Source organism: Ostrinia nubilalis, chromosome 13 (genome assembly GCF_963855985.1).
Source record: "Ostrinia nubilalis chromosome 13, ilOstNubi1.1, whole genome shotgun sequence".
NCBI lineage: Eukaryota > Metazoa > Arthropoda > Insecta > Lepidoptera > Crambidae > Ostrinia > Ostrinia nubilalis.
In genome coordinates, this window is record NC_087100.1 from 9,759,560 (window position 1) to 9,787,309 (window position 27,750).

At 36.4% G+C, this 27,750-nt stretch overlaps 1 protein-coding gene across 3 annotated transcripts in view; it reads right to left on the bottom strand.

The window, feature by feature from the left end:
* Positions 1-27,750, bottom strand: part of LOC135077617 (glycogen-binding subunit 76A) — a 60,117-nt gene that overhangs the window by 30,367 nt on the left and 2,000 nt on the right. The window contains exons 1-2 of one of the 3 annotated variants that reach the window (XM_063972172.1): positions 8,475-8,619; positions 5,232-5,272 (exon numbers count right to left, since the gene is read on the bottom strand). The exons of 1 other annotated variant lie outside the window; for it this stretch is intronic. Coding sequence is in view for 1 of the 2 variants with exons in the window: in XM_063972170.1 (XP_063828240.1) it covers positions 8,475-8,486 (12 nt within the window). In the remaining variant the exon portion in view is untranslated. Of the gene's footprint in view, positions 1-5,231; positions 5,273-8,474; positions 8,620-27,750 lie in introns of those variants that run through there. One more of the 3 variants, XM_063972170.1, reaches the window with a different exon arrangement.

The following is a 27,750-nucleotide window of genomic DNA, read 5'->3' on the forward strand; positions in this document are numbered from 1 at the left end:
TAGTATAAACAATCGGTAAAAATATTCTAGACTACTTCACTATCACGTAGTTGGGTACATGTAACTTTCTTTTTTTATTTGCGTGTTTGTTTTTGTTTTTATCAAAACAAAAATATTGTTTGCGAGTGCAATGTTGTTCCAATTATTGCGTAATCATTAGTTTTCAGGTACTTTGTACCAATATCGAATTTATTTACAGTTTTGAACTGTGTTTTTTCGGTATGTATAAAAAGATACCGAGTTCTAATCTGTCAGAGAAGAATAATTTTATTAATAAAGTAAGCTAAACTTGTAAAGGAAATGTAAAAAATACATTCTTTAGGTGTGTGTACGTGCCCACTTACCTAAACGTGTGACATCCTAATTTCTTTTAGTCATCTGTCGACCAATTAATTAATTTGAAGAAGGATAATTTAAATTCAATTAACGTTCAAATGGACCCCATGTTTGTATTTACACAGAGCAAGCAGTTTGAATTTCATAGCAACGGCGAAACACGTTAGGTATACCAAGATAAATTCCAAATAGGCCGTTACCCCTGCAATCTAACTGACCGTGGTCGGTGCGAGTGCAATTTATAGGGCTCAATGAATTTACTTATCAGGTCGCTGACTAAGACTTATCCTTGTGCACGATATAGTTTTTAAATGGAACCTGTCTTGCTCTCTCCAAGTAAAAATTGTGTGGCGGGTGAAAGAGAAGAAAGCCGAGATAAAACTATACAGGGTGTTAGGTAAATGGGTATATGAGCCGACACTAGCCCATGTTAACATGGTCATATAAATGGTATGGTGAAGTCAGAAAATTGATATCTTCATTTTAATTATTTTAATTTTCATACAAGTCGGATTTTATAAAATTTATTTTGTATGAAAATTAAAAAAAAATATGATATCAAATTTCTGACTTCACCATACCATTTATATGACCATGCTAACATGGGCTAGTGTCGGCTCATATACCCAGTTACCTAACACCCTGTATAGTGCAGTGTAGGCCGGTTGAAGTTGTATGCGCTTGTCGGTGATAAACAAACCGAACCGAGATATCTAGCGGGGTGATACTGGTTTCTGTTGCTATATCGAGATTTCCACCAAATTTCGAATTTCAGATCTTACCTACTATGTAGTATGACAGATAGTCCTATATCGCGAATTGCCGCTACCTAAATTTAAATTGAGGCATCAATAAAAGATGTAGGTAGGCCGCTTACGAGGAGCAATTTGCAAATGAACAAGGCCGACTAACATTGACACCGATTGTCCGACCCCACGTACCTATTTATTGGTGATGACTGTGTTAAATAAACCTATCTTCTATTGCAAAGTGAAGTAATTTTCATCTCACTGTGTGTGAAACAGTTCAGGCTTTGTTAAAAATAGTGAGTAGTTGAGGTCAGCATCGGCCTAGCTTCCAACTCCCCTCGACCGCTAGAAGAAAAGAATAGATTTTCATCACTTCTTGTCACGATTTATGCATGAATACTACTTTGGTCACGTTATTTGGAAAGTCGTGACAATAACTCAGAATAAGTACTAACTAGAAATAGTTTTCACTTTGTTTAAAATTCAGCCGTCCGCGCCTTATCTCAGGCCGTGAGTTATTTGCACAAGGAGGCAGTGCGGTACCGAGATAACTGGACTGTTATAGTAATACTGCTACGTTAAAATGGCGAATGTCTTGAATAATGATGCAAATGCTCCCTAAATAGAAACGAGTCTGAATGGGCTACATACACTGCCAGGGTTGGTTAGTCATGTTAAATAGGAATTCTGTTAATTCTTTACGTAACTACTTAAATTTTTGTAGCAATAAATCAGGCAACGGTGAACTCAAAAAGTCTCTTACAGTGTCTGGTATAAGTTGGATAGTGTCGACTGAAAAACTGATAATTTTAATTTTCAGGGGTTAGGTTCTCACTTTGAGTATTCTCCAGTCTGTTCGTATATTCGTAGGTAATAAATTAGCCAAAGATCTTCTATTCTATATGACATGCATGATGTCAGTTTATTTACCGACTTTAAGTAGGTACTTAGTATAGTAAATACCTTCAATTCATTGTGTCACTAAAAGGAAACGAACAGTACCATTTGGCGTGCAAGAGAGCTTGTAAATGTCGTTTCAAGATAATAATTGTAAATTGTTGTATAATATTCTGTAAGCGAATTACATGACAACCAATTTAGAATGTATTAAATTTAATTTTCTGGAAAGTACATATTAGGGCTGTTACATACCTATCACTTGAAAGAAAAAGAAGCAGGAGTTTATACGATAAAGCACGTGTTCGTCGTTCGTTTCAGCCAAATGACGTCCACTGCTGGACAAAGGCCTATCCCACCAAATGACACTTAATATGGAAGGGAGTACTTCCTACTAATATTATAAATGCGAAAGTTTGGATGTCTGGGTGTCTGGATGGATGTATGTTTGTTACTCTTTCACGCAAAAACTACTGAACGCATTTTGATGAAGCTTTGCAGTATTATAGTTTAAAACCCAGAATAACATATAGGCTCTAATTTATGACGATCTGTCTGTGACAAACTAAATTTCACGCGGGTGAAGCCGCGGGCAAAAGCTAGTACACTATCGCCCGTATTCACAAACGATACTTGCTTAAGTGAAGCAGCAAATCGAACGCGCAGCGTTGAATAGACCTCTGTAATTGGTTCGTGTGTCACCCTGTGCGACCTCATAGTAATGTTTGTGAATACGGGCGTAAAAGTATAATATTCTTTATGTACGTAACAATGTCAAGGGGCGATGCGTTTATGATATTTTGCTCATCGACGGTAAGAATTCGTAACTTGCAAGATTATGAATGTAATTTGCCAGCCCTAGACTAGTAGTAGCCCAGCCAGGCACTCCCGGGTCTGGAATGCGGGAAACCGGTCGGCTCACGCAGCCACCGCGAACCACCACTAACCCCACGCCCCACCACGACGCAGTCTCACGCGCAATGGTGTAAACTATTTGTCTTGTTGAGTTTCATCAAGTTATTCCTTTATGATGGAATACTCTGCTAGTACAACATCCTGTCTAATCTAAGAATGCTTTTTATTTTTTGTTTGCTAAAGAATCGTCAAATAAAATCTGTTTTGTTTTCAGAGTTCATGAACTCATTTTGAAGCGCAATAAAAAAGGCATCAATTTCCAAGCTCAATTCCACTACAGTTTTTTAACTGATTTCATTTCCTGCAAGTTAAACAATTATCACGATATAAAACAGATGCCATTTTTAAATTCAGTTTTAATTAAAATTAGTCTTGAAATTATTCAAGTCCATTTGCTTACTACGAATACGATCCACAAACACTTGGTAAATAGGCTTCTTTCATTACAAAAACCACATTATTTACTATTTATATACCTATTTGATAAGGCCATTCACATAGACCTAGGCCTATGCTTAATCGCTTGCTAGAATAATGTCTGCGTTTAGTCTGCCCAACATCCGGACTTTGAATCATAAATGCATGAGGTAGGTACTAACTTGCTATTTTAATTTAATAAATCAATAGTATACTTAGATCTATAACCAATTAACGGCAAGACTGCGGTAAGGTTTTAAATAAAAGTATGGTTGTCTCATGCCGAATATTCAAATGTTTACTGTGTTTATTAAAAAAACTGTCTACTGTACATTATTTTTCAAAAAATATAATGTAAGATGTATATTTCATTATGGCATTGCACACCTGCCAAAACACTCACGCGCATCTTATCGTTGACCGCAGCAACGAAAACTCACATTTCTGTGTCTTATTTCTATAAGCACAAGAGTCAAAAGTGAGTGTATAGAGTCACCTCACCTCGCTAGACAGACAGATTGTCTAGTCTACCGCGTCACGATATAAATTGAAACAAGTTTATTTACAGGCTTTTCGCATATCATTTTCAATGTTGAATTTTTCCGGCCAATTTTATTTTTGAGAGCCAATTTTTTGTTAGACGCCATTGCTGTTTACAAAGCTCATGTAAAAGTAGAAAGTATCACGAGATGTATTGTGAATTTCAGGGATAAAGCTTTTTGTGTGTATTTTTTAGTGGAGCTGAAACGAATATTGAACGGATTCCTATTTTATTTATGGACGTGGCTTGGCGATTCTTTGCCCTGGAAAACTACAATTTCCACGTGTACGAAGTTGTCGACTCTGAAAGTTTATAGAGACCATGTTAGAAGTAAACACGAGTAAAATTTGAAAAGTCAGATCAAAACAAAAAGGTTTCGTAGGATACCTACCTACAACGACTACTAATTTTAATGACACTTTTAAACGCTAATATAAATTAAACTTTTAATAATAAAGTTCTTTGACCAAATGAAAGGTATTTTTATATTTACGAGTATCTTCTTAGCAACCCTAGACCGACGGGTGCCCGCAGGCGCGCACGCACACAGGTTTTGAGAATGGTAATGGATTATACAATTGAAGTGTCTGTTTGTAGATGAAAAGTATATCATTTATTACGTGTGAAAGCGTCCTATTTACATATAAATAATACATTTACACAACAATATTACCGTATCAACGTTACTGAGAAAAATGTGTCATTCTAAACATGCGTGGTTTTGCTGATGATAGGATTAAAAGCGAAGCGCGTTTAGCCAATTCCAAAGAGATCCTTGCTTTTTAAGTGTTAATGACAGGGAGTTAAATAATTGTGTTAAATTGCTGAAACTGAGCTCTCAATTAATTAACTGAACCAATTGCTGTCGCGGCAATGTGTGTAACGTTAATTAAAAAGTTGCTGTGTAACAATAACAATCACAATTTAAATAAACGTTTTATAAAGATTTGATTAGAAAAAGCCTTTTATTTTTTAAACTTCTTTTTTTTTGGAGAAGTAAAACAATTTTATTTTTCGTTCTTACGACAGTTTGAATTCATAAGTAAACAGATCAATTACATTTCTCAATAGCTTACAAAAATTGGGATCAATTTAATATCTGCTGAAGGGGCAACGCGCAAATACAGCGGGGTCAACAGCCCCTTAACTGAGTTGTTTGTGGGCGGGCGGCGCCGAGGCGCGCGCGCACGCTCGACCTTCAGCGACATTCGCGAAAAATAGATATTAGAAAACTTTCCCAACTAAATTCTTTATTGCTATTATTATAGCTCAATTGATATTAATACTCGGACGCTTCTTCAAAGCTTTCTACGCATTAGAGTTTTGCTCTGTTTATGGTGTAATGTGTAATTTAAATTATATTAGCAAAAGCTTACTTGAGTATTGTCAAGGTTTCTCGCAAACGTTCCATCCAGCCCTGAAAATAATTTTAACGTTAAAATTTTGTGTTTTGCATTACTTTAAGAAATTATGATGTTAGTTTTTTCAATTAATTAAACTTTTAATTTCTAGTACTTCCATTCCTATGAGCTTTTAATATACAGTACTTACATTATACCAAAAGCCCTCCACAACGGGACATAAGTAACTGATTGCTTAATAAATTCTATAAACAGTTACAGAGCTGTAAGTTAGTTTTAATGTTGCAATCAAAAGCCTGGGCTATATTTATCTCGGCCTAATAAGGTTGCGTGTCGGGCGCTGGCCGGGACGAGAAAGCAGAAAGGTCTGCGGTATAATGTTAGATAAGTAGGTATTAAACAAATGGCGCTAATGGGATCGCGACAAAATGACAATCGCAAACCAACATTGAATGTCTTTTGTTTTTTATTATTTTTACTAAATGCAAAAGAGGTCAGGCAACTTGAAACCCTCACGTGGGATTTGATGATATTAAATAGCAGTCACCATATGGATGGGTAAAACTGAATATGTTTTCATTCAAGAAAATAATCTAGATGATGAAGCCCTATAGTTGCAGGTTGTACAAGAAAATTTATTGAAGACAAACCTCTCTCAAGATCTGTCAAACAAAAAATGCCTTCATAAACATCGTTACGTAAACATGCGCATGACATGTCAGCAGCACAATGGATCCACCGGCCCGCCCTACGTGACGCGGGCGGCGGCGTGACGCGCAGTCACCGTGACGCGCCGTCACTCGCCACACCACTTGTTTGTCCCCGTTTTTAAGGCGTACACTGTACACATACCATATACATACTATCATCAACAACAACATAAACATAAACAGAATCTGGATTGTTTATTATTTTTATGATTAAGACCGCGCAATGACATGTTGCTGCCCAAGTTATGAATAACTTACTAATTATTACCTCTATTAATCATCTTATCTTCTTCACAATTAGAAAACAAATAAGATGATCTTCCCCTTACACTGCGTGTCCTTTAACACAGTTTCGATTTATCAGTTGAATGAAGTTCAGGTATAACTTACGGCTCTACCAAACCCTGCTATCTTCAGGACATTTGCAACATGCTAACTTGTTGAAGCAGTTTGCATATCTTTAAATAACAACTATCTACCTGCTTCATCTAACCAGCTCAAATGAAACATTTAGCTCGACTATCTGGAATCGAGACTATTATAGCAAAATCGGCCTCTCCGAATACAGAATATTGCCTCTTGTAATACCTTATTTGGACTCCCGCCGGTTTCTTAGAAGACATCGTACACTGTTGCAGCACTTAACAGACTAGTTAACATCATGCATACGACATTAAAATTTACGTATTCACAAAAACATTTAAGAATGTCTAATACTAAAATAAATGCACTTGGATTCATTTATTTACATCGGAACCCAGACAGAGGACATACCGGCCCAAAATAGCTCTGAAACGTTTACAATGCAAAATTCTTATTCAGTCTATGTCATGAATTTTGTTTTGTATTCATCGTAACGGTATCCTGTTTAAGATACATTACACAAATTGAATACATTGCCACCTATATGGGAGCATTAGCATCTGTGAAATAAGCAACACAAATGTAGTGAAACTTCATGAAAATACATTTAAAGTTCGATCACACACAATGCGTATTTTATAGAGTGCATCGAGTGGACAGTGTAGAGTAGATGTTATCATAGCATGAGAGAGAATAACAAATCGTTATCAGACAGCACGTGAAAATATCGAACTGCGACCTGTCTCCAGAGGTCGTTCGGCACTATCATTAGCTGGCTGAGGACATCGATCACACATATTTACGTTATGAAATCATCACACGACAGACTGAACTGAACGCGAACTTGATTGATGATGACTGACACGTATTTCAGTAATTGGATATTTTTTTTTAATTTTTGATAAGTGTTTTTTCAGTTAGTACTTTGTTGGAGGCAGATACTAAAAATAGATTTACGAGTGCCCAAGAAATATGGTTCTATGCAAATATTACGGATAGAACTTATCTTTAGGCTGGCAGATTTATGATTCCTTCCATTCTTGCTGGTGGTCTATTTTATTTATTTGAAATTAAAGTTTTTTTTTTTTGTAAATATTGTAATGTAAAAATTCGTTGTTTTCGAGACTGGCCTATATCCGTAGGCTATTTTTTATGTTATTTACTTCATTCTACATATACAAATGCATAATAAGTTCATTGATGACTGCATCAAGTCATGAGCTATAAACCAGAGGAGCAGCCAGGCCTGACTGTTTCATTGTTGGTTATTAATTAAGATTGAATGCGCATCTGATCATAATTCAAGCAGTTTGTTCCTATCTAAGTGTAGGTATATAAACGATCCATTGGTAACACAAACCTCATGTTCATTGCAACTGATAGTATAAGTGTGAGCTTTGACAATGCTGGGTCAGTCGGGGAACTCATAAAGTACAGTGATTGATATTATCTGCCGGGACACAGCTCGGTACAATACAATAACTTTCTACTTTGCCTGTATATGGAAAATGAAGTCCCTGCTGCTAAGTTTTAAAAAAACTACCAACTGCAATATGAAGAACCACCGAATCTAACTGTTATAAAAAGTCTGATAACCACTGAAAACCTGTACTTATAGCTATAAACGAAATAGATAAATTTTTCGTCAATAACGCGGTAAATCGGCTCAATTCATATGACCCTGACCAGGTCAATTTAAAAAACTAAAATAATTTCAAACCGGGTCGCGTCTGGATCTGCTGGGAGAAGTGGCCGGAAAAAATCCATTTTTATTTACTTAAAAAATATAAAAACGGTGCCAAGTAGTGCAGATAAATATTTGGGTGTTTACCTTTTTCTAAGATTATTAATAATATTTTGCTTTCTGAGATAACTTTGAGCATTTACGTAAAGACCTGTCAAGTACACATATATCACTGCACGTAAACATCCTTATTATTATGCACTTGGATAACGAATTTCGGAATAAACAATACTTTAGGCACCTAACAATTACACAAATAACCTACCTTTCACCTATCACTCATATTAACGTTAAAGTTAATTTATCAAGAAAACAAACTACGGGAAAATTTCCATATAAATGAAAAAGCATCTACGAAAATCTTCCGAGCAAGAAAATCAACTACGGAAAATTTTTCGCACTTATCCCTCTTTCGACCTATTATTGACTACGAAATCTTACCTGCAAATCCATATCATCGCACACAGTCACAATCACAAACGCACACAGTGTCCTGTTTAAGGTTCAACGGAAGAATACTGGAGGCGTGAAATGTACACTGCACGGAGCGGGTGCGAGCGCGCGCGACAGGATGCGTCCGGACTGTGCGCCGGCGCAGGACAAGAGAGTCCCGCGAAGAAACGCAGGGCTGCCTCTAGTAAGGACTTGAGAAGTTTATTGGCCCGCTGCCAATTATATTACGTCTTGATTTGGTTAAGGGAAAGTGTTCGAACCCTTTAAGGCCTGAAACTGTATTTCGAATGCCACAGGTACCGTGACAAAACATTTTTGTACGGAAAAAAGCGTTTATTAAGCTTTTAAGTATATTAAAACTGGGCTTCCTATTCGTCTTTTTTTACGTAGCGTTCGGCATTTTGGGGTCTTTCCGTTTTACAGCCTAGAACGACCGCTCTTCGCATTCTACCTACTGTAGGGCTGCCACTCGACCTACTTTCTTGACATCGAAGAAGTTTAACTAACTCTTAGATTTCTCGGCCAAGTTTATCAACTTTAAAAATCGAATATCGTACAAACATAAAAACTCTCATATAGGTCATTTAATAATATTTTAATAGTGTCGAATAATATGTTGACGACCCTAGCAACAGTATCCCTTCCCTTGCATCCAGAGACGATACAATAATGTATTTATTTAATTCAAACAACATTACTAATTATGTTCATAGCATTTTTAGTAAGTAGGTAGGTTATTATAAATATCGGGGTTCACCAGTGTTTTATAAATAGACTGTATTTACTTCAAGTACAATCTTATCTTTTTAAACAACCGACTTATACAAACACATACCTACCACAGCACATGCCTACCAACTCTACATAATATATTTAAGATATAAAAATGGGAACTGCTTATTTATACGGAAAAATGGACTAATTAATGCACTGAAAGTTTATTTTCACAACACATCTTATATCTTTACATTATCCTAATCCTAATTAAAAGACAGTCAAAGATTTTTTAATTTGTTCATGGCCTTCAAGACCAAAATTTAATCATCATTTTGTTAAATAAACCAATTACCCAAATTAAAGTTTAAGAGCTCCCTTAATAGGTCTAGGTACGTTTTATTGTTTAATGAAACTGACCCACGGTGTCAGGATCAAACAAAAATAGTATACTTACGAGCAAAAGTATGGAATCACGCCGTTGTGTTTGGTTCCGAGCCATCTTAAGAACTGAATGATTATGTATGTATTTATAGTATCAATTTAAAGTGTAAAACATTACCTTTAAAATGGTACCATTTTTAATTATCTTCTATTAGTCATTTAGTTCTTACCATCGCTTGGAACAAGTATGGTGATTCCATACTTTTGCTCGCGAGTGTATATTGTTCGTCTGCTATCTACTATTTTATAATTGCCGATGACATAGAAACATTGCTTTGATAACGTTATTCAATTACAAACGTTACAATAGACTTGTACTTCAAGTTAATACTGAGCTTAAACGATTGAGGGATGACTCGACAAGGCGTGAGCTATTTTAGACTTTATAATTACGCCCGTAAGAGTATATCGATCGAGTGAGGAGCCACTCTCACTCCTTATCGGCTCGGGTTAACGATTTTCGCATGGAAAAGTACTAGCGTGCTTACTTGATGACAATAATATAGTGACATATTTATAAATAGTGAGTGGCGAGATGCAGCGCGCCTCCGTTCGCGCGTTGTATGCACAGGGACGCGCGCGCGTGCGAAAATTTGGCACGCTCGTTTAAAGTTTTACGTGCATCTAAAATTGACTGACACGAATTGATCGTGCATCCCGTTTGTTGTGCTCGCGCGCTTTTCCTCTGGCATGAAAGTGCCCGACACGTACACCGTATTGTGACTTGACGAAACTTCAAATATTGGGTGATGAACAAGCCTGAACCACTTACTGTAAAATATGCCAACTTAAAGAATATTTCTGAGAATTCGTAATTTCAAAATGGTTCTGCTCTGAATGCTACTACCGCTGAAATAAAATGTATCACACAATAGGGGCAGCTGTTGTGTGCGATCTCTAAGATGAAAACAAATAAAACCTGTGGGTTTTGAAACTCTGTTTAACATTCTTGTATTGAATGAATAGGTGTTCTTCATCAATGCCAATTAACACAATATCACTAATTAAATGTATCGATCTGTAGTTGTCGCTCTAAAAATATGCAACTTAGTAAGAGGTCTCAAGACATAACAAATATTTAAACGTGACTTACACTCACACGTTTTACCAATACGGAACTTTGGAACACGAAGCTTATGCATGATTTTCTCATATTTTTTATTGGACTGCAATATTTATGGAACTTTTTTTTTTGCTGGACAAACAAACCTCTTTAACTCAATTGGGTCGATTCAAGGCACTTTAAAAAAGTAATTGTGTCGCGTGCAGTTAGTTGGGCGCCAAAACACTCCACTGTCACGTACGCACGTCTTAGTTCATAAATAGCCATGCATAGATACAAATTATGCGTTTTTTTTTGTTACTAGCATATTCGGTAATTCGTGGTTTGAACAGTCAGAATCAGTCCCTCGTAGTTTGTACAATAAATGTAGGTCAATTACTATGCAAATCCCGATAGTAGAATAATGTTAATTAATTAAGAAAATAAAAATAATAATAAAAGAAAATATATTGTTTCCTGGCAAGTTATTTATTGGTAATATTTTCTTATCTTTTTATTCACAAGTCAATTGTAAATAAACCTGCGACGTCGATTCTTCTCGAACATCAGCAAACAAAAACAGCTTGGAGTATTTCTGAGAGATTGTTAGTTCAATACATTCGAATATGTCCACAAACATCGTAATGCACTCACAGATAATACAATCCAATAGACTCTACATATGAAAATCTTCGTCAAGATTAATACTTATTCAAATGTCGAAAGTAAGAGCTACCGCCACACAGTAGAGTTATTAGTTGGTTCATTAACTCATATTTTTCAAGTTATTATAAAATTAATTTGAGATGTATCACATAAAAAATCTAATGGGAAGCCGTTTCATCTAAACCGATTGTAATATCACTTTCAACCTGGGTTCAATTCCCACCTACGGCAATCGATTTTCAAGTTTTATAAAAATAAGCTCTTAAAAGCTTAGCAGGCGTAAATACGCGGTGTCTGCTAAACTAAGCCGTCTGTTACTGCACTGAAATGATGACCAATATTGACAGTCCAAGGTGTCAAGAAGAGCCTCAAAATTCTCGATAGTTTTAAAGAAGAACGGTCATCTGTGACCCAGGCCCGACAAAAACTAGACATACCTCAGTTTTTTGTCATGTCTTAATTATTTAAATTATATATTTTTTATATTCGAAATCTATGTATAACACCAAAATATTACCCTTTGTTTTTGTTCAGGCGTCATACAAAAACTAATACAAAATGCCTATTTATCACCAAAACTGGTAAATGTATGTACCTAAATGTCTATTACAGCTGCTATGGAATGTATCTAGGTGACATGGAGATACAGCCGGATTATACAGGGTGGAAACGAGAAGTTACAAAATCCAAAAATTTAATGTTACCAGCTTCCATAATCTGTAACCTATTGTTGGTACCATTTGAAAGAGCTCGTGAAGCACTTTCAGAATCAGTAACTAATTTTTCGATATCTTGTATAGTTTAGAAATAATCGAGTGAGATCACTTATCGTTCCATATGTATAACCTCCCTGTATAATCCAGCTGTATCTCCAGGTCACCTAGATACATTCCATAGCAGCTGTAATAGACATTTAGGTACATACATTTACCAATTTTGGTGATAAATAGGCATTTTGTATTAGTTTTTGTATAACGCCTGAACAAAAACAAAGGGTAATATTTTGGTGTTATACATAGATTTCGAATATAAAAAATATATAATTTAACTAATTAAGACATGACAAAAATACTGAGGTATGTCTCGTTTCTGTCGGGTCTGGGTTTTTTTTGTATGGGGCATGACCGTTCTTCTTTGCACGGCAAATATTAATCCGCTTAAAAGCATACGTTTCTCAGTCATCTTTTTAGATTTTAGCACTAATGTCTCTATTTGGAATATCATGTGTCTAAGTCGATTTGCAAACAAAAGTTGTTCTGGAAAATACCCAATGTCATGTAATTTTCTTAATCCCAATATCATGCCTAGGTAAGTATCGTCTTACTGATGTTGATTTACTTTAATTAAATCATGGATAAATAAATATAACCCAATTTAATTAATTATTATTTGCTATTTTCATTTACCTATAACTCTACATGTTGAAATCTGAATTAATCCTTGGAATAAGTTATTACTAGAAGCCGCAATGAAATCTGTACATTTGTAACGTCTTAAGTCATATCAAAGAATATAAAATGAGCTTATTAACAAACTGATCTTTATTTTTGCATTTCTTGATACATACTTAAGTTAACTCATTATCATGATTTCAGCCCTCAGCTTTCCATTACTGGACATATAGAAAACGGAGGAGGATTTATTTTTCAAGGATCACTACAAAGCTCGATCTTGACTTTCATCTTTTGTGTTTTTAGGGTCGCGCGGTCGGGCCATTGAGCGCTTAGGTTTTGTTGGATCAGCGATGAATATGAAAATAATAATAATAAGGCCTCCACCACCGGCTAATCGATACTGCGTGGTTGTGTTAATCTATTTAAGGTAAGTATTTTATATTAGAAACAAACTAAAAATAAAATAAAAAAAATAGAATGATAACATGTGATTTACACAAATAGGCAAAATAAATGATAAGAAGTACTATTTCAAAAATTTAAACTTTAACTTTAAAAGCAATCTTTCTTTCTAATCTTTTGTGTGTGTGTGTGTATGTGCGTGCGTGTGTGTGTGTGTGTGCGTGCGTGTGTGTGTGTGTGTGCGTGCGTGTGTGTGTGTGTGGGTGTGTGTTATGTGTTAGTTATTGTATTGTTTTAATAAAAGCCTCACTTTCTTCGTAATTTTTAGATATTAACCATTCGGTTAGAAGTTTCTTGCATTCTACTTTTGTTAGTGGATATATATTAAGTAAACGATTAATTTTGTTATATAGATATGGTCCCAAAAAGCAAAAGAATTTTTTGGCAAAAGTTGTTCTAAACCCTTTAAGAGTACATACAATATCTTTACGTCTAATTAGTTGTGTCCTGGGGTCATAAGATGTTTTTGAGTGTTGTTTTAATATTATTTGGAGTATGAATAGTTGTCGGATTGAGAGTACACTCCACTCCCTATATAGGTCATTTGTTGGATGAAGGTAGTGTTTGAAGGTCGCTACTTTAAGAATGGCTCTTTGGGCAACTTCTAGGGATTTTAGGTCCGTTTTGGCTGCGCCACCCCAGCTAGAGATACAATAAACAAACACTGATTGACATAGAGCATAATATACTGAACGAATTATCTCAAAATCGGCGAAGTGGCGGAGTATTTTAAAAACATATGTGAGTTTGTATGCTTTCGAAGAAAGCTGTTCCAGGTGGCAGCGAAAATTAAGATGTTGGTCAATGATAACACCTAAGTATTTGATATTCGTAGCACTTTTAAGATTATTACAGTTACATGTAGAGGTGTCAATACAAGTATGTGCTGTAAGAGCCAGATTTTTATCCACTGGAAGAGCCGCTTTGCGGATGCCGAATGTTATATATTTAGTTTTGTCTGTATTAATTGTCAGTAAATTGCCTTTTAGCCATTTAAGAACTTCATTTAGACCCGATTGCGCTGCAATAAAAGTATCCCTCCAAGTATCACCCTTGAAAATCAGTGATGTGTCGTCCGCAAAAGATAGGATGTTACCATTAGTTAACTTCATCGAACACAAGTCGTTTATGTAAATTAGAAACAAGGTAGGGCCCAATATACTCCCTTGAGGGATGCCAAAACTCACTGTTTCCTCGTCACTGGTGAAGTCTCCAATACGAACACACTGTTTTCTTCCAGTGAGGTAGCTTTTAAACAGATTTAATTGAATATTTCTGATACCCATACTTTCCAGCTTTTCTATCAGAAGTGGAACCGAGACTGTGTCGAATGCCTTAGCTAAATCTAAAAATATAGCAAGACACTTTCTCCCACCGTCCAAACCCCGAACAATACAATCAGTGAGCTCGTGAACGGCTTCATCAGTGGATTTTCCTGCACGAAAACCATATTGTCTATCTGATAGAAGTCCGTTCGACTCAAGATAGTTGGTAAGCCTCTTATTGATCATACGTTCTATAATCTTAGATAAGGATGTAAGGATAGAGATTGGACGATAGTTTGAGACATTGCCCTTTTCGCCACCTTTAAAAATCGGACGGAGAATACTTTTCTTGAAAGCGTTAGGAAAAGTGCCAGACAAAAAACAGGCATTGCACAAGTAGGTGATCGGAGGAACAAGAATGTCTCTGTGCGTCTTGAGTATATCTGCCGATATACCATCCCAGCCAATAGCACTATTTGATTTCAGTGAGAGAATGGTTTTTTCAACTTCCTCATAGTCCGTTTCCAATAAAACAAATGAATTTTTGGCCTTTGTGCTTATTACTGGTGAGCTATAGTTATTTTTTAAGATTTTATCAGCTAGTTTAGCACCAATGCCAACAAAAAAATCATTCACGTAGTCAACGGATGCTTGTGGTGTTGGACACTGCGACAGTAGGTCATTAGCTTCAACTTTACTTTTTTGTAGATTTGTTGCCTTTTTTACTAATTCCCAGATTTTTTTATTGTTACCTCCAGCCTTTTTGAGTTCGTCTGTTTGATACTGCTTTTTAATTTTTTTCAATAAATCATTACAGTAATTTCTATACCTACGGTATGTCAACTTTAAAATTTCGTCGTTTGGTGTTAGTTTTAGTTGTTTGTGCATTTTATCCCGATTTCTCATACATTTAAGAATACCCGGAGTTATCCAAGGCTTTACCACTACCCTTCTATGTGCTACTCGGTGTGTTTTTGTGTTTTTTTTCAATAAATCTGAAAGAGTCCCCACCAGAAAGTTTGCGGCATCCTCAACATTTTCGATTTCATAAATATGACTTAAGTCAGCTTCCGATAGGGACTGTTTAAGGCCAATATGATCAATTTTAGTTATAGTCTTATAAGATTTAGATTTAGTTTGTTTTAATTGAAGGCTAAGGGCTACAGCTTCGTGGTCGGTAAGGCAAGTCTGGACAATAAATGATATCGCAGGCTGTTTTGTTTTGAGAAACAAATGGTCTATACAAGAATTTGATCTAGTTGGTGTTGTGAAAGTAGGGAGTAGTTCATGCGATGCTAACAAATGTAAGTATTGCTCTCCTTGTTGATTTATACCATTTGGGGAAATATCAATATTTATATCACCTGTGATTATTATATTTTTGTACGATTTTACTTCGTTTAAAAGTTTGTTTAGGGAATATAGGAATTTAGTTGAGTCATGCTTAAAGCAGTGGGGGCGATAAATGCCTATCACCACAGTGTGCAATCCAAGCTTAATAGTTAGGCAGTTAGCTTCAGAGAATGATGGTTCTTCTATTTTGCATGATAAGTTGTCTTTTACGTAGATTAGAACTCCATCATTCTGATTAAATGTTTGCTTAGTAACGTGTGTCGAGTATGATTCAAGTGGAGCGATGTTACCAGAACAAGAGAGCCAACATTCGGTTAGTATAATTAAGTCGAAGTTTATATTTATCCTATTTAAAAGGACAGTAAGTCCATCGTAATTGCGTTTAATGCTGCGTATGTTTTGGCATAATATATTGGTATAATTATTTGTTTGTTCTATTACGGTCCGCATTTCTTCAGGTTCACAAATTTTGAATTCAGCTGGTTTGATATTGTCCAAATTGACAAGTAACTCATTTAAATTAGCGCCTTTTAAATATAATAATCAGTGGGTGGACCATAATTGATTGCGACAGTTTTTTATTATTATTTATATTGTGATCGATAGGTCTACATAATGTTCTATAGTACTCTATTACCGTGGTTATTGATTTATAATTGCATATAATGTTACTATAATAATATTTATTCTGATATTTTAATATTTTTTTAATGGGATTGATATATTGATGCTCGTTTTGATTGCTAAATGATTGAGACAATAAAATAATAGTGAGAGCTTTGGATGTGTTGCTTGTGTGTGTGTAAGTGTGTGTGTAAAAGTGATAAGATTTGTTCAAAACAATTGTGTGAGATTGCTTATTAACGTACCTTATATTAGAAAATATTTTTTTAAAACTATTATTAATAAAAAACAATAAATATCCTAAGTCTAGTCATTTCTGGTTCTTCAAATCGGAGAGCTGTCCTTCGTTCTTCACCAAGATGTATGGGTCACCGTCTTTGCGCCGCAGGTAAACATTATCGTTAGAAGTCCAACAATACGAATATCCCAGGGTTTTAGCAACCTCTCTTGCCAAGTAGAAAAGTTTCTTTGATTTGTTCGATAAGTATTCGCTGATATATATAGGTGATTTCGTATGCATTATTCCCATAAGATTAGAGTTGAGTTGGTCCTTGGGGTTGTCTTTAATGTAGCGCTTCACCGCGTCTAGCACGTGATTCTTTATCAAAGTACTTCCAAACTCCGCTATTAAGGTTGCGGAGGTTGCCTCTGCCCTGCTAGGCAAGCGGTGGACATCACGTAAGTTGCATAAATCAAGATCTATATTGATGTTCGATGTCAGCTCTTGTATATATTTGAATAATTGTTCCTTTTTCTCCCCTTTAACTTTGGGGACATTTCGAATTTCTATACAAGTTTTGCGTATATTTTTTTCTAAAGTCTCACACTTCGTGTCCACTGTGTTTATTTGAGCTTCCAGTGCTTTGCGATTTTTTTCTATCTTAGAAACTTCAATCTGTAAGCTATCAATTCTTGTAGAAACAAAATTAATTGATTTCTCTATTTCTGTGTTTGTGCGCTGAATTGTATCGTTCTGTGTTGTAACTTGAGCAAGTTTTTTTTCTATGTTTTCCAACCTTGAGTTTTGACTGTTCATAAAGGTTTCCATCATTGTTTTGAGGTCATGGATTGCGACCACAGGGTTTACTTCCATTTCCTGTTCTTGTGCTTCCCTTTCGTCCTTACTTAACCGACGCCGCTTGTGTTCTCTCTGTGTTATATTACAGGAAACAAGTTCAGGGTAAAACGGTACTTTAACTTAAACCAAAAGTCGGGTACTTACAAGGATCTGACACATCCTATTCCACTTCCGTGGACACTGGACAGGGATTATTCCCTGCAGCATCGTGGTATTATCTACTAATATGCTACGACGACGCCATGCTGAGTGGATACCTTTTCAGTGTGATTGTAACAGGTACGTGTACATTACACTTATTTGTGTATTTTCGACGATACTGATATCTTTCTTTCTTTCAATAGACAAACGCTTGTGTCTTGAGCTCTAGCACCAAGTTACAGATGCGTTTACAAATACAGAGCATAGAACCTGAGACGCTGCAGTGCGGTTGACCACACGCCTCCGACTCAAGTCGAGCAACACTTGACACCCATGACACACCGCCTAGTTTCTGTTCAACTACCTAATGTGTAGCGATTCCCTTTTTTGCGATTGTTATTGTTATCATTGCAGTAATCTAGTTCTTTGTCTATATCAATATTCTTTAATTACTATAAAATATTATAGATAAGTATTGCGCGCACTATGGACAATTTCCGTTCTAGAGCATACATGATAGTTCCACAACTGGCCAAGCTAAGTCCCTACAGTTCAGCTGGCTTTTAACTATTTTATGATCATAAAGCTATTTCATTTCTTCTACGCACGCCTAAAATAACAAGTGAAGTATTTTCTAATCCTGCTTATCTCCTAGCCATTCATTTCATTATAAGTACCATCTTTTAAACCGATGTAAAATACTTATCAGAGACATCCTGCAATAAAAGCTCGCACAAAACACACATCAATGAGAAGCAATCACGATGAATGAAGACAACTTACGGAGTAGCACAAAAAGCTTAACTAGAACGAAACACAGTGATTGTCGCGGCCAATTACAACAAGTGGCACTCATTGTTTGTACCTACCACACTACAGCGAATCATGACCTCGCACAAGACTACAATATCGTTCAAAACTACTTGACATTTCTAGACTTGAAGTAGTAAATTCAAGACGTTATCATGTCGGTACTTAAATAAATTCATTGCGACAGGCTGAATGTATCTAGGTAGGCTGTAATTCAAATCTTTCAAGTTACTTGACGATTTCAAATTGTACCTCAACTGTAGCCATTTGGGACATCAATACAAAACAAACTGAATGATTGACTGAAAATAGATTGTTTTCACATTAATTTGACCTTAACTGATAGATAAGATAGTCGTTTAATTACTCAATTACTTAACTTTCCTTTAGAAATGTGGCGTGACGTTTACTTAGGTTTATAGCCAGTCTGCACTCGCTCGGAGCTGATCACCTCGTGTCAGCGCTCGTGCAACTCTATCTGAGTTGAAGTAGTTAAACGGATCGTTAAATCTCGTCACAACTCGTCATCGGAATATTGACTCTTCAAATTGCGCAATAGTTTATATTTACAGTGTCTCAATCTACTACGGCAGTTCCCCTAGAGCAAACCGTAATTTGTCACCATGGCCATAGCAATCTGTCAATGTGAGCTAATAAATTGTCCAAACTATCAACTATTACTATCTCCAATCTAGATCTTGTACCAAATTCAACGACCAAGATAATGGATGAACACTCTGAAATAGATCATAATGATATACCTAGTACAATACATTTTCTAATAACGTCCATACTCCGACATTCCTATGACTTGCTCATCTCTAATATTTTGCCCGCATGGATTTCGAACTAGCAACCACTGCTGGTGATTAAGTATGAATCTACACTCAAGACAAAATACTACTCGATATTATGCTTGAGTTTGTATTGAGTTTTAGGCATGTTTCGTAATAATAGGTGCGTGCTTTCAAACACGTTCAAAATAAAGAGAAGCGATTATACTTGGGCAAAGTTTAAAGGTCTTCCGACCTTACGAGCAGGCCTGAGACGTGTGATCCGATTAATTTATGGATTTGTTTTCAAGAAGTTAACAACATTGTCTACAAATGTCGACAACAATGTTTTATTAGAGCACTAATTAATTAGCTAATTAAGTGGTTTCATAATCCTAAGGAGCATAGGTAAATAGATAGGTGTAAAGTAAACAGCATGTGTTCTTAATTGTATGAAGCATCCGGGACATTTCCATACAAATCAAGAGTTATTAAAATTAATTAATTAGTACTATTAATACATTAACCCAACACATTACTCTTAATCAAGCGATTTATCACAAGTAGGTACATAGTTTTATTGATAGCACGAGAAAATGCACGTATTAATCTGCGACTGCGTCAGTTTAGGAAAAATGCATTTGTAAAGGATACCAATATGTTAATTTCGCAAACAACGTGGTAAGTTTTTTAGATAGATTTTAGTAACTTTAATTTTCTTTCAGATTGTAAATAACTTTAATAAGTTAGAAATTCCTTATGTGCAAAAACTTTTTTTATAGTATAAAATTAAACTTAATTAAGCGTTATGAAATTTTTCCTTGAACTCTTTCAAAATTACCTACTATGAAGCCAAAACAATGTAAACTCTGATAAGTAAACGTGTCGTAAATGCTATGATGCCAGTGCTGCAGTGTCTAGATATTTTACGACTAGATAGACTCTACATATATGTAGCTCTAGCTAGTCTTAAAATATCTAGACACAGCAGTCTTCTAGAAAATTGAAGGCCAGTGAACTGGCAAAAGCCCTTGTTTCATTGTTTATAAACTTATCACTTTGTATGTATGAATGGACACGTTTCCAAGAATATTATGCAGACATATTAAGTTCCAAGCCGATGCCCTTGAATTGCAACTGTAGAAATTACTTTTTTAACTCAGTAAGCTTAGTTTACGTTACGAGTATTTCGGTAAGATTAACCGCATCCAATAGGAAAATTGAGCCTTATTAAAGGCTGTATAGGCTCACAGAAAACGATCGTAGCCCACAGAATACCTATTCTGTTTTGTGGTACCTATCTGTTTGTGAACAAGAAATAGCTATAGGTAGGTATGTACCTACATTGAAAAAGACTTTAAATCCACTTAACATCGCACATATATCAACGCAACGACACGTTATTATCTCATGATCAATGGCACCTGAAAATGTTGCAACAAATCTACAACCGATGCTTATTTATAATAATCCATCAGGTAACACTTACAAAGCACCTGGTACATACATGGAACATTCACACACTTGAATGATCAGACGACATATTTGGCAAGGTATATTGTAGGTACTTCTGCCAGCACATATGTACTTCCTATCTCCAATAGCCATAAACATTTCTCGGCGTGAATGTACTAAATGACAAAGCTAAATACCTATGCACCGCCCATAATCATTATGTAAGAAAAGGCGTGACAGAACTATTAATATTTCATGAATACAAGATGATGAATTTTGTTTATTATTTTATCTCATATGTCCTGAGTTGACCTTCTATCGAGCAGTGTGTTCAGGGCCGGATCTACCTATGGGCTGATTGGGCTGCAGCCCAGGGCCCCGGGGTTACAAGGGGCCCCCAGATCCCGCTAAAAAGTAGGCAATAATTTGAAAAAAAAAAAAAAACTGGTCTGTAAAGTCGGTTTACGGACGATATTTTTACGTGACAACGTCATAAGAAAATATTGATTAAAAATTGCATACTATTTGAGATTTTTTTTTATTTTTTTTTCTTCCAATTACTTCTTGTAAAGAAAACGTTGGGGTGGCTTGCTCGCCTTCCCATCAAAATAAGTGCGAGCTAATTGAAAGCGTGCTTGTCGGCGACCTGCCGTCAGTTTTGCCGGCAGGCCTTTTTGGAGTCAAATTCTAATGCTTATATCTTAGACCAGTGTTTTTCAACCTGTGGGTCGCGACCCCCCCAGGGGGAAGCCTCTATAGGAGGGTCGCGAAAGGTCGTAAAAACTGCCTCAGTAAAAAAAAATCTTATAAAGACAGATTAATCCGAAATCTAATTATGCAAAATGTTGTATAGATTGAAGTATTCGGTCCCTACAAACATCTTTGCAACATTATAAAATGCATGAAAAAAATAGCGAACCAAAATTTTTTTCATACTAGGGGGGTCGTGTCATGAAAAAGGTTGAAAAACACTGTCTTAGACAAACTGTCCACTCGCTAACAACTATCCTACGAACATTTCTGAGCTCTTGCTGGACGTCAATACCAGTCAAATGACGATTTCATAGAGAGGTTGACATGAAAAAACGGTCATCCCTCTGCGATGTGCACCGGCGCTGTTCAGAACTTGGTCTCGGGATAAAGCCACCAGTCTCCCGAAAGCTTCTTAAAACTTTCGAAACCCAGGACTTGCTTATGTGGAGCTAACGTGCGACAGCCCGCTGGCTGAGCCCTTCTTGCAATAGTGCAACGATTTGTGCTGCTTCTGTAGGTGTAGAATCCCAGGTAAAGTGTCAAAAAAAGCGGTGATGTGTAATTGTGTATGGATCAACGTGGTAAAGAAAAAATCCGAAAACACGTGCTTTTATAGGGGGTAAATAGGCCGCAACTCGCGACGTATCAAACAGTTGATACATGTCTTTTTCCTTACTTCTTCACATCAGCCGGGATATCTTTTTAAATACCGGTGTGGTTTAAATGAATTTGGTATCAATTTAAAGTTAAAAGTTAAATCTTTAAAATGGTGCCACTTTTTTTGTTCAAAGTCAAAGTCAAAATTTCTTTATTTGTTTAGACTAATATAATAGTTCTTACAAATCGTCATTTTGCTCTTAAGGAGCCTCTACATGTCTCATAATCTTTTTACCCTACCAGCGCTTCGAGACCAACATTTGGCAAGTGCTGAGAAGAAGCGCCGCAACAAACTCAGTCACCACTGTCTGCCGGTTAATATAAATAAATAGAAATAGCAGTAGTAGTAGTAGGTACATTCGATTCAGGAGCAGTTCACTGAATTTACCATGCATTCTTGTATAGTGTATCTTATAAGAATGGGTATATAAAATTGCGTGGTATATTAAACAAGGTAGTGACGTGCTAATGTCTAGACTTACAGATTACTTACTTACTTACTAACAAATTCGTTAATACACATTCGTTAAGAAACAACTTCATGTAATTGATTCCATAGTTTTGCTCGCGAGTGTATATCATTATAGAAACAGTTTTTTGGCATGGCTATTAGTTGAGTACTAAGATAGGCCCCCAAGTAGTTTCAGCCCAGGGCCCCACAAATTCACGATCCGGCCCTGAGTGTGTTCTTAAAACATTACACAGTAGTTACTGCGAATATTATCTTACCTATTGGATACCTATTTAGAGGCTTATTACAAAAAGTCAATCGCCTGTTTAAATTCAATGTTCAACGTGTATTTAACTTTTTTTTATTAAGGTCCTAGTTTTGAATTTTTGCTTCGTAACGGATTAAAAGACCCATGAAATAGGTAGTACGACTAGGTAGGTACCTACACTCATTCATTAGATTAAACTCAGTTAATTACTATAATTTTACTACAATTAGCGTAGATATTAATCATAAATATTCTCACAAAGATACATCAAATGAATCACCGGTTAATTAAAATGAAATAACTTTTCCTTTCATGTGCGTTGAGATAAATTGTCTGTAAATGATGGACCTGACTTTCTTGCGCGCGCGCACATTTTAAAATTTGGCCAAGAAAAATAAACCTGTAAAATCCAGGCTATAAACTTTGCCAGACGCATACGACACAAATCCGGCGACGTCTTGATGGCGCACGCAAATGCAAAAATATGGTTTTTGCATTTGCGTGCTTCATTGGACTCAATCCAAAAACCCAAAATATTCAACAATTATTGTGTATTTTGAAATTGTTCTGCTGTTTTAGTGATTCCTTTTTTTAGGCTTCTGTAGGATACGAATCAGTTTTGAAACAATTCTCTGACCGTAACACCCCATCATTCATACTTTTACGTAGCTACCAACAACAGTACCTCTAGTAGGAAAAACTTTCGAGTTCGTTTCGTTGCGTATTCAAAGTGTCATCGAAAAATTTTGTATGAAAAATTAAACAGCGCCCCCTAGGGCGACTATAATATAGGGGGCGCTGTTTAATTTTTCATACAAAATTTTTCGATGACACTTTGAATACGCAACGAAACGAACTCGAAAGTTTTTCCTACTAGAGGTACAGTACAGGAAAATGACTTTATGGGAATGTTGTGATGGGCGTGAAATTGGCTACACGCCTCGAAAGACTTCGGACTCCTGCCGGACCACCTGCTGGGTAATGACACGTTCGAGACACAACTCCAGTGGTTATCTCGCATAAGTGCTGGCTGAATGCCGGTGAGAAGCTGAATTTGCAAACCGTTTCCCTGTGATTACAAACTTTCGTTTCATTTGTATAGGTACCTAAGTTTAAAAGAAAAGGAGGTAAAGATACCTCCTTTTCTTTCTGGGTTATTGTGTTGTCCTGATCTCATTAACCATCTCAAATTGAATCTTGCATCTAATTTTGGACCAACTGAATGCAATGCAAAGAAATATTTTATGTTCCTAGTTTTTAATGGGCAGTAACTTTATAAATGTATTTCAGTTCATCCTGGAATAGCTTCCAAATCCAATTAGCCCCAACGTCTGCACAATGCACCCACAATCCCACATTGTCCTAAACGAAACATAAAGAAATCACTACAAACAGGATTCATTAAACCTTTATGAACCGTAGCTAATGAATTCAAGACTGGCATTCTAAAGCTGGACTTACTTGAATTGCACATAAACCAAATGGCCAAGCACTTGAACGCTGCAATAGTAGATAATTGAATCAGACCGAGTCCGCTGTAAATAGTACTTCGAATGCAGGCGAAAAACTGAAGTAACGGAGCGATCAGTCTTCTATAGCTCGTATTATGAAATAACCCGCAAGTATTCGAGTCTGTGATTGGAATTTAAACTAACTACAGGTCTAAATCTGTACTCAAGTAAGAACCCAGTTTTATAATACGGGTCAACGTGCAGCTACTTATACCCCTTAGTTATAGAAAGCTGACAAGTGAATAGACTCCCATGGTGACTAGTCTCGGTGCTCAATCGTAACAACTGCTAGTTAGGGTTTTTATTTATGATCATGACTGACTAGTTGACGTAGAGTAATAACAGTAACAGACTCGTGGAAAATTGGAATGTCCAAGCCATTTAAGGCCATCGGTATTCCAGGACAACTTCAACACTTCGATTATAATCATATTTAAATCTAGTTACAGGGCAACGATGGGTTAATTATGGAGAACCGGTGGTGCAGTGATAAGGTGAATTGCCATGAAGGGTCTTAAGTACGGTGCCTGGTGGAAACAGTGAAAATCGTCTTTTGGGCTACCTTTTACTTAGTGCAGCAATGCAACTAGCAAAAATAATAAGTGGAAGTAAGAATCTCCTTAGCAAGGATTTTGCGGCATTATGTAAAGTACATTCGAGCGACATTGGTAGTCGAAAGTAATATCAGTAATATGAAGAATAACAGATGAAACATACTTAATAATATGTAGATAGAGTTGAACTTATTGGTACTGTTCAATCTCTTAGATGACAGCCCAAAATAATATGGGAGTTACATATTACTTACATGACGACTGAAGTGAGGAGAATGCTAACTATTCGACTACGGATTTGACAGAGTCATTCATTAGTCATTACTACGACATCATTAGCACGTGCTGCTTTACAGGATTTATATCGTGTGCTCGTCATGTGACTACCCTCGGTCATGCGCGTTTGATTGATTATTTATTAATAGTTTCTACAGATACAATTTAACGTTACCGCTTTTGTTCATTTTAAGACCCGTATACCTCGTCAAATATTTACTTATGTTACAAATGGGTTCAACACAATGTCCAGATCTGATCCGACATCGACACCATTAGGCTATTGTCGCTATTGATAACTTTAACAAAAAAAGAATAGTCCACGAGAAAAATTAATTGGACCAGTAATTAAATTAATCAGATGATCATATTTAGGAGTTTCAAGTCCAAAAAAGTTCAGTTGTTTTTACTAATTTCATAAAAAATATTAGCCTAGCTCTAAAACAACCTAAACCAAGTAACAACTTCTGTAATAAACTACGGATCGTTTTCACTGATTCCATAGCTAGACGAAACGTTGTAAAAAATGCAGTCAGTCGGTGCAATATTCCAGTCTAGACCAAAAGGTCGGTGCACCGAACTAGGTACTTAAATTACTAATCTACGAGAACTATCCTAGACATTGTAGGTACTTTAACAGAATCTTATTTTAACAAGTTATTAGACAGAAAATTATGTAAACACGACCCTATATCAAAATGTTAAGTCAATTGGTCTCGGATTTGATTCCCAGCTCGCACCTGGGTGTACTGGGTGAAGCACTCGGCTAAAAAATTGATTGTTACAAGTTTCAGCCATAATTACCTATGGCTAGAGATTCGCACATTTTATTACTGTAAATCAATTTATGCTATTATTTTCCTATCTTTGAAAAAATATTTCTTTTCTGGACTGTCATGATACGATTGGTCATTTCATCATATAGCTAATTCGTACTCATCTTTCATCTTCGAATCGGTAATCCTGAGGGGCACTAGATCAGACCATCCTGCAGCTCTATATGGGGCTATATATGGGGGGCATCAGCTATACATATATGCGGGGGGCATGCTACGCCGCCACTGAATAAAGCCTAGGTAATTTGATTTTGAAAAAACTTCAAATTGTTTCTGTGATTAGTATTTTATGTTTTTATTTTTACAATAAATTATGAATTTGTTACAGTTAAATACTTGAAAGTTACCTATCAGGATTAGACAAGACATGAACATTGAACAAGTAAGTAATACACGTTTAATAGCCAGAAACTAAATGAGTATTTCTGAATATAAAATGGTTTACCCTGAACGTTAACCCCAAAAACGCCATAACCATTCATCATAACCACAAATAGCTTTTCTCAAGTCTAATAAGTAGGTATTCGTTAGGTTCGCCCTGAAAGTAAAACAAAAGCCTTGCTGCCTAGTAGCTTAGTGTACGGCACATGTACGGTCTACTTAGTTGTAGGTCTGGCAGGTCTTAAAATTTGAAATTCGGATATATCGATGACAAAAGACCTAAGACTCTAGGATCTTTTAATTATTTTTAACTAGAAAATCATCGGCACTACTTACTGGCCAAATACTGATTTAGCCGGACACAGTCTGAAATTCTGAATTTGTCGGACAGGCTTAAAAATGTAACTTCCGACTTAGGACACCTGGCTGGTACCCGTAATGCTTCAACCACACCAACGCGTGCAGATCGCCATCGCCGGCGCGATCATAGGGAAATGATGCCTTTGATCGCGGCGGCGATGGCGATCTGTGGGTCTAGACAAAGTGCAAATTATAATCGCAAACCAGTCGAAAAGTGCTGGTCGAAAAGCCCCTTTTTTGTATGGAGTTTTGACGGATTCGATTTTCGATTCGATCAAAAAGTGCGTTTTGTCTAGGGGGGCTGCACGCGTTGGTGTGGTTGAAGCATAAGAGATCTTACAATCCGACGATCTATATGATAGATGGTAAAGGTCGCGGGAAGAGCCTGGATGCAGGCAGCGCAGGACCGTTCATTGTGGAAAACCTTGGGGGAGGCCTTTGTCCAGCAGTGGATGTCATTTGGCTGAAACGAACGAACCGGAGAGCTGAAGGAGCAAAGAGGAGCTGTACCTACTTAACCTAGGGAAAAATCAGCACAAGTTGACCGATCAGGCTGTGCTGATCGGTCAGACAGGTATTAGGTAAGTGATTCTGGCTGAAGCAATACTTCACATCACATAGGTACGAAGTCCAGTTCAATATACACATTCAATCGGAGTTCTTATACAATTAGGAAATGTCACATGCGGTTAAGTATACTTTAATATTATTATGTACATACTAGCTTTCCGCCCACGGCTTCGCCCGCGTGGAATTTTGTGTCACAGAAAAACTTTATCGCGCGCGTCCCTGTTTCAAAAACTACCCTATGTCCTTTCCCGGGACTCAAACTATCTCTATGCTAAATTTCATCAAAATCGGTTCAGTGGTTTAGGCGTGAAAGAGAGACAGATAGACAGAGTTAGTTTCGCATTTATAATATTATAAAGATTTCAAAAATACGTCCTAAGACAAGCGTTTGCTGATGCATATACCTGTATTAAGTGGGTAAATGGA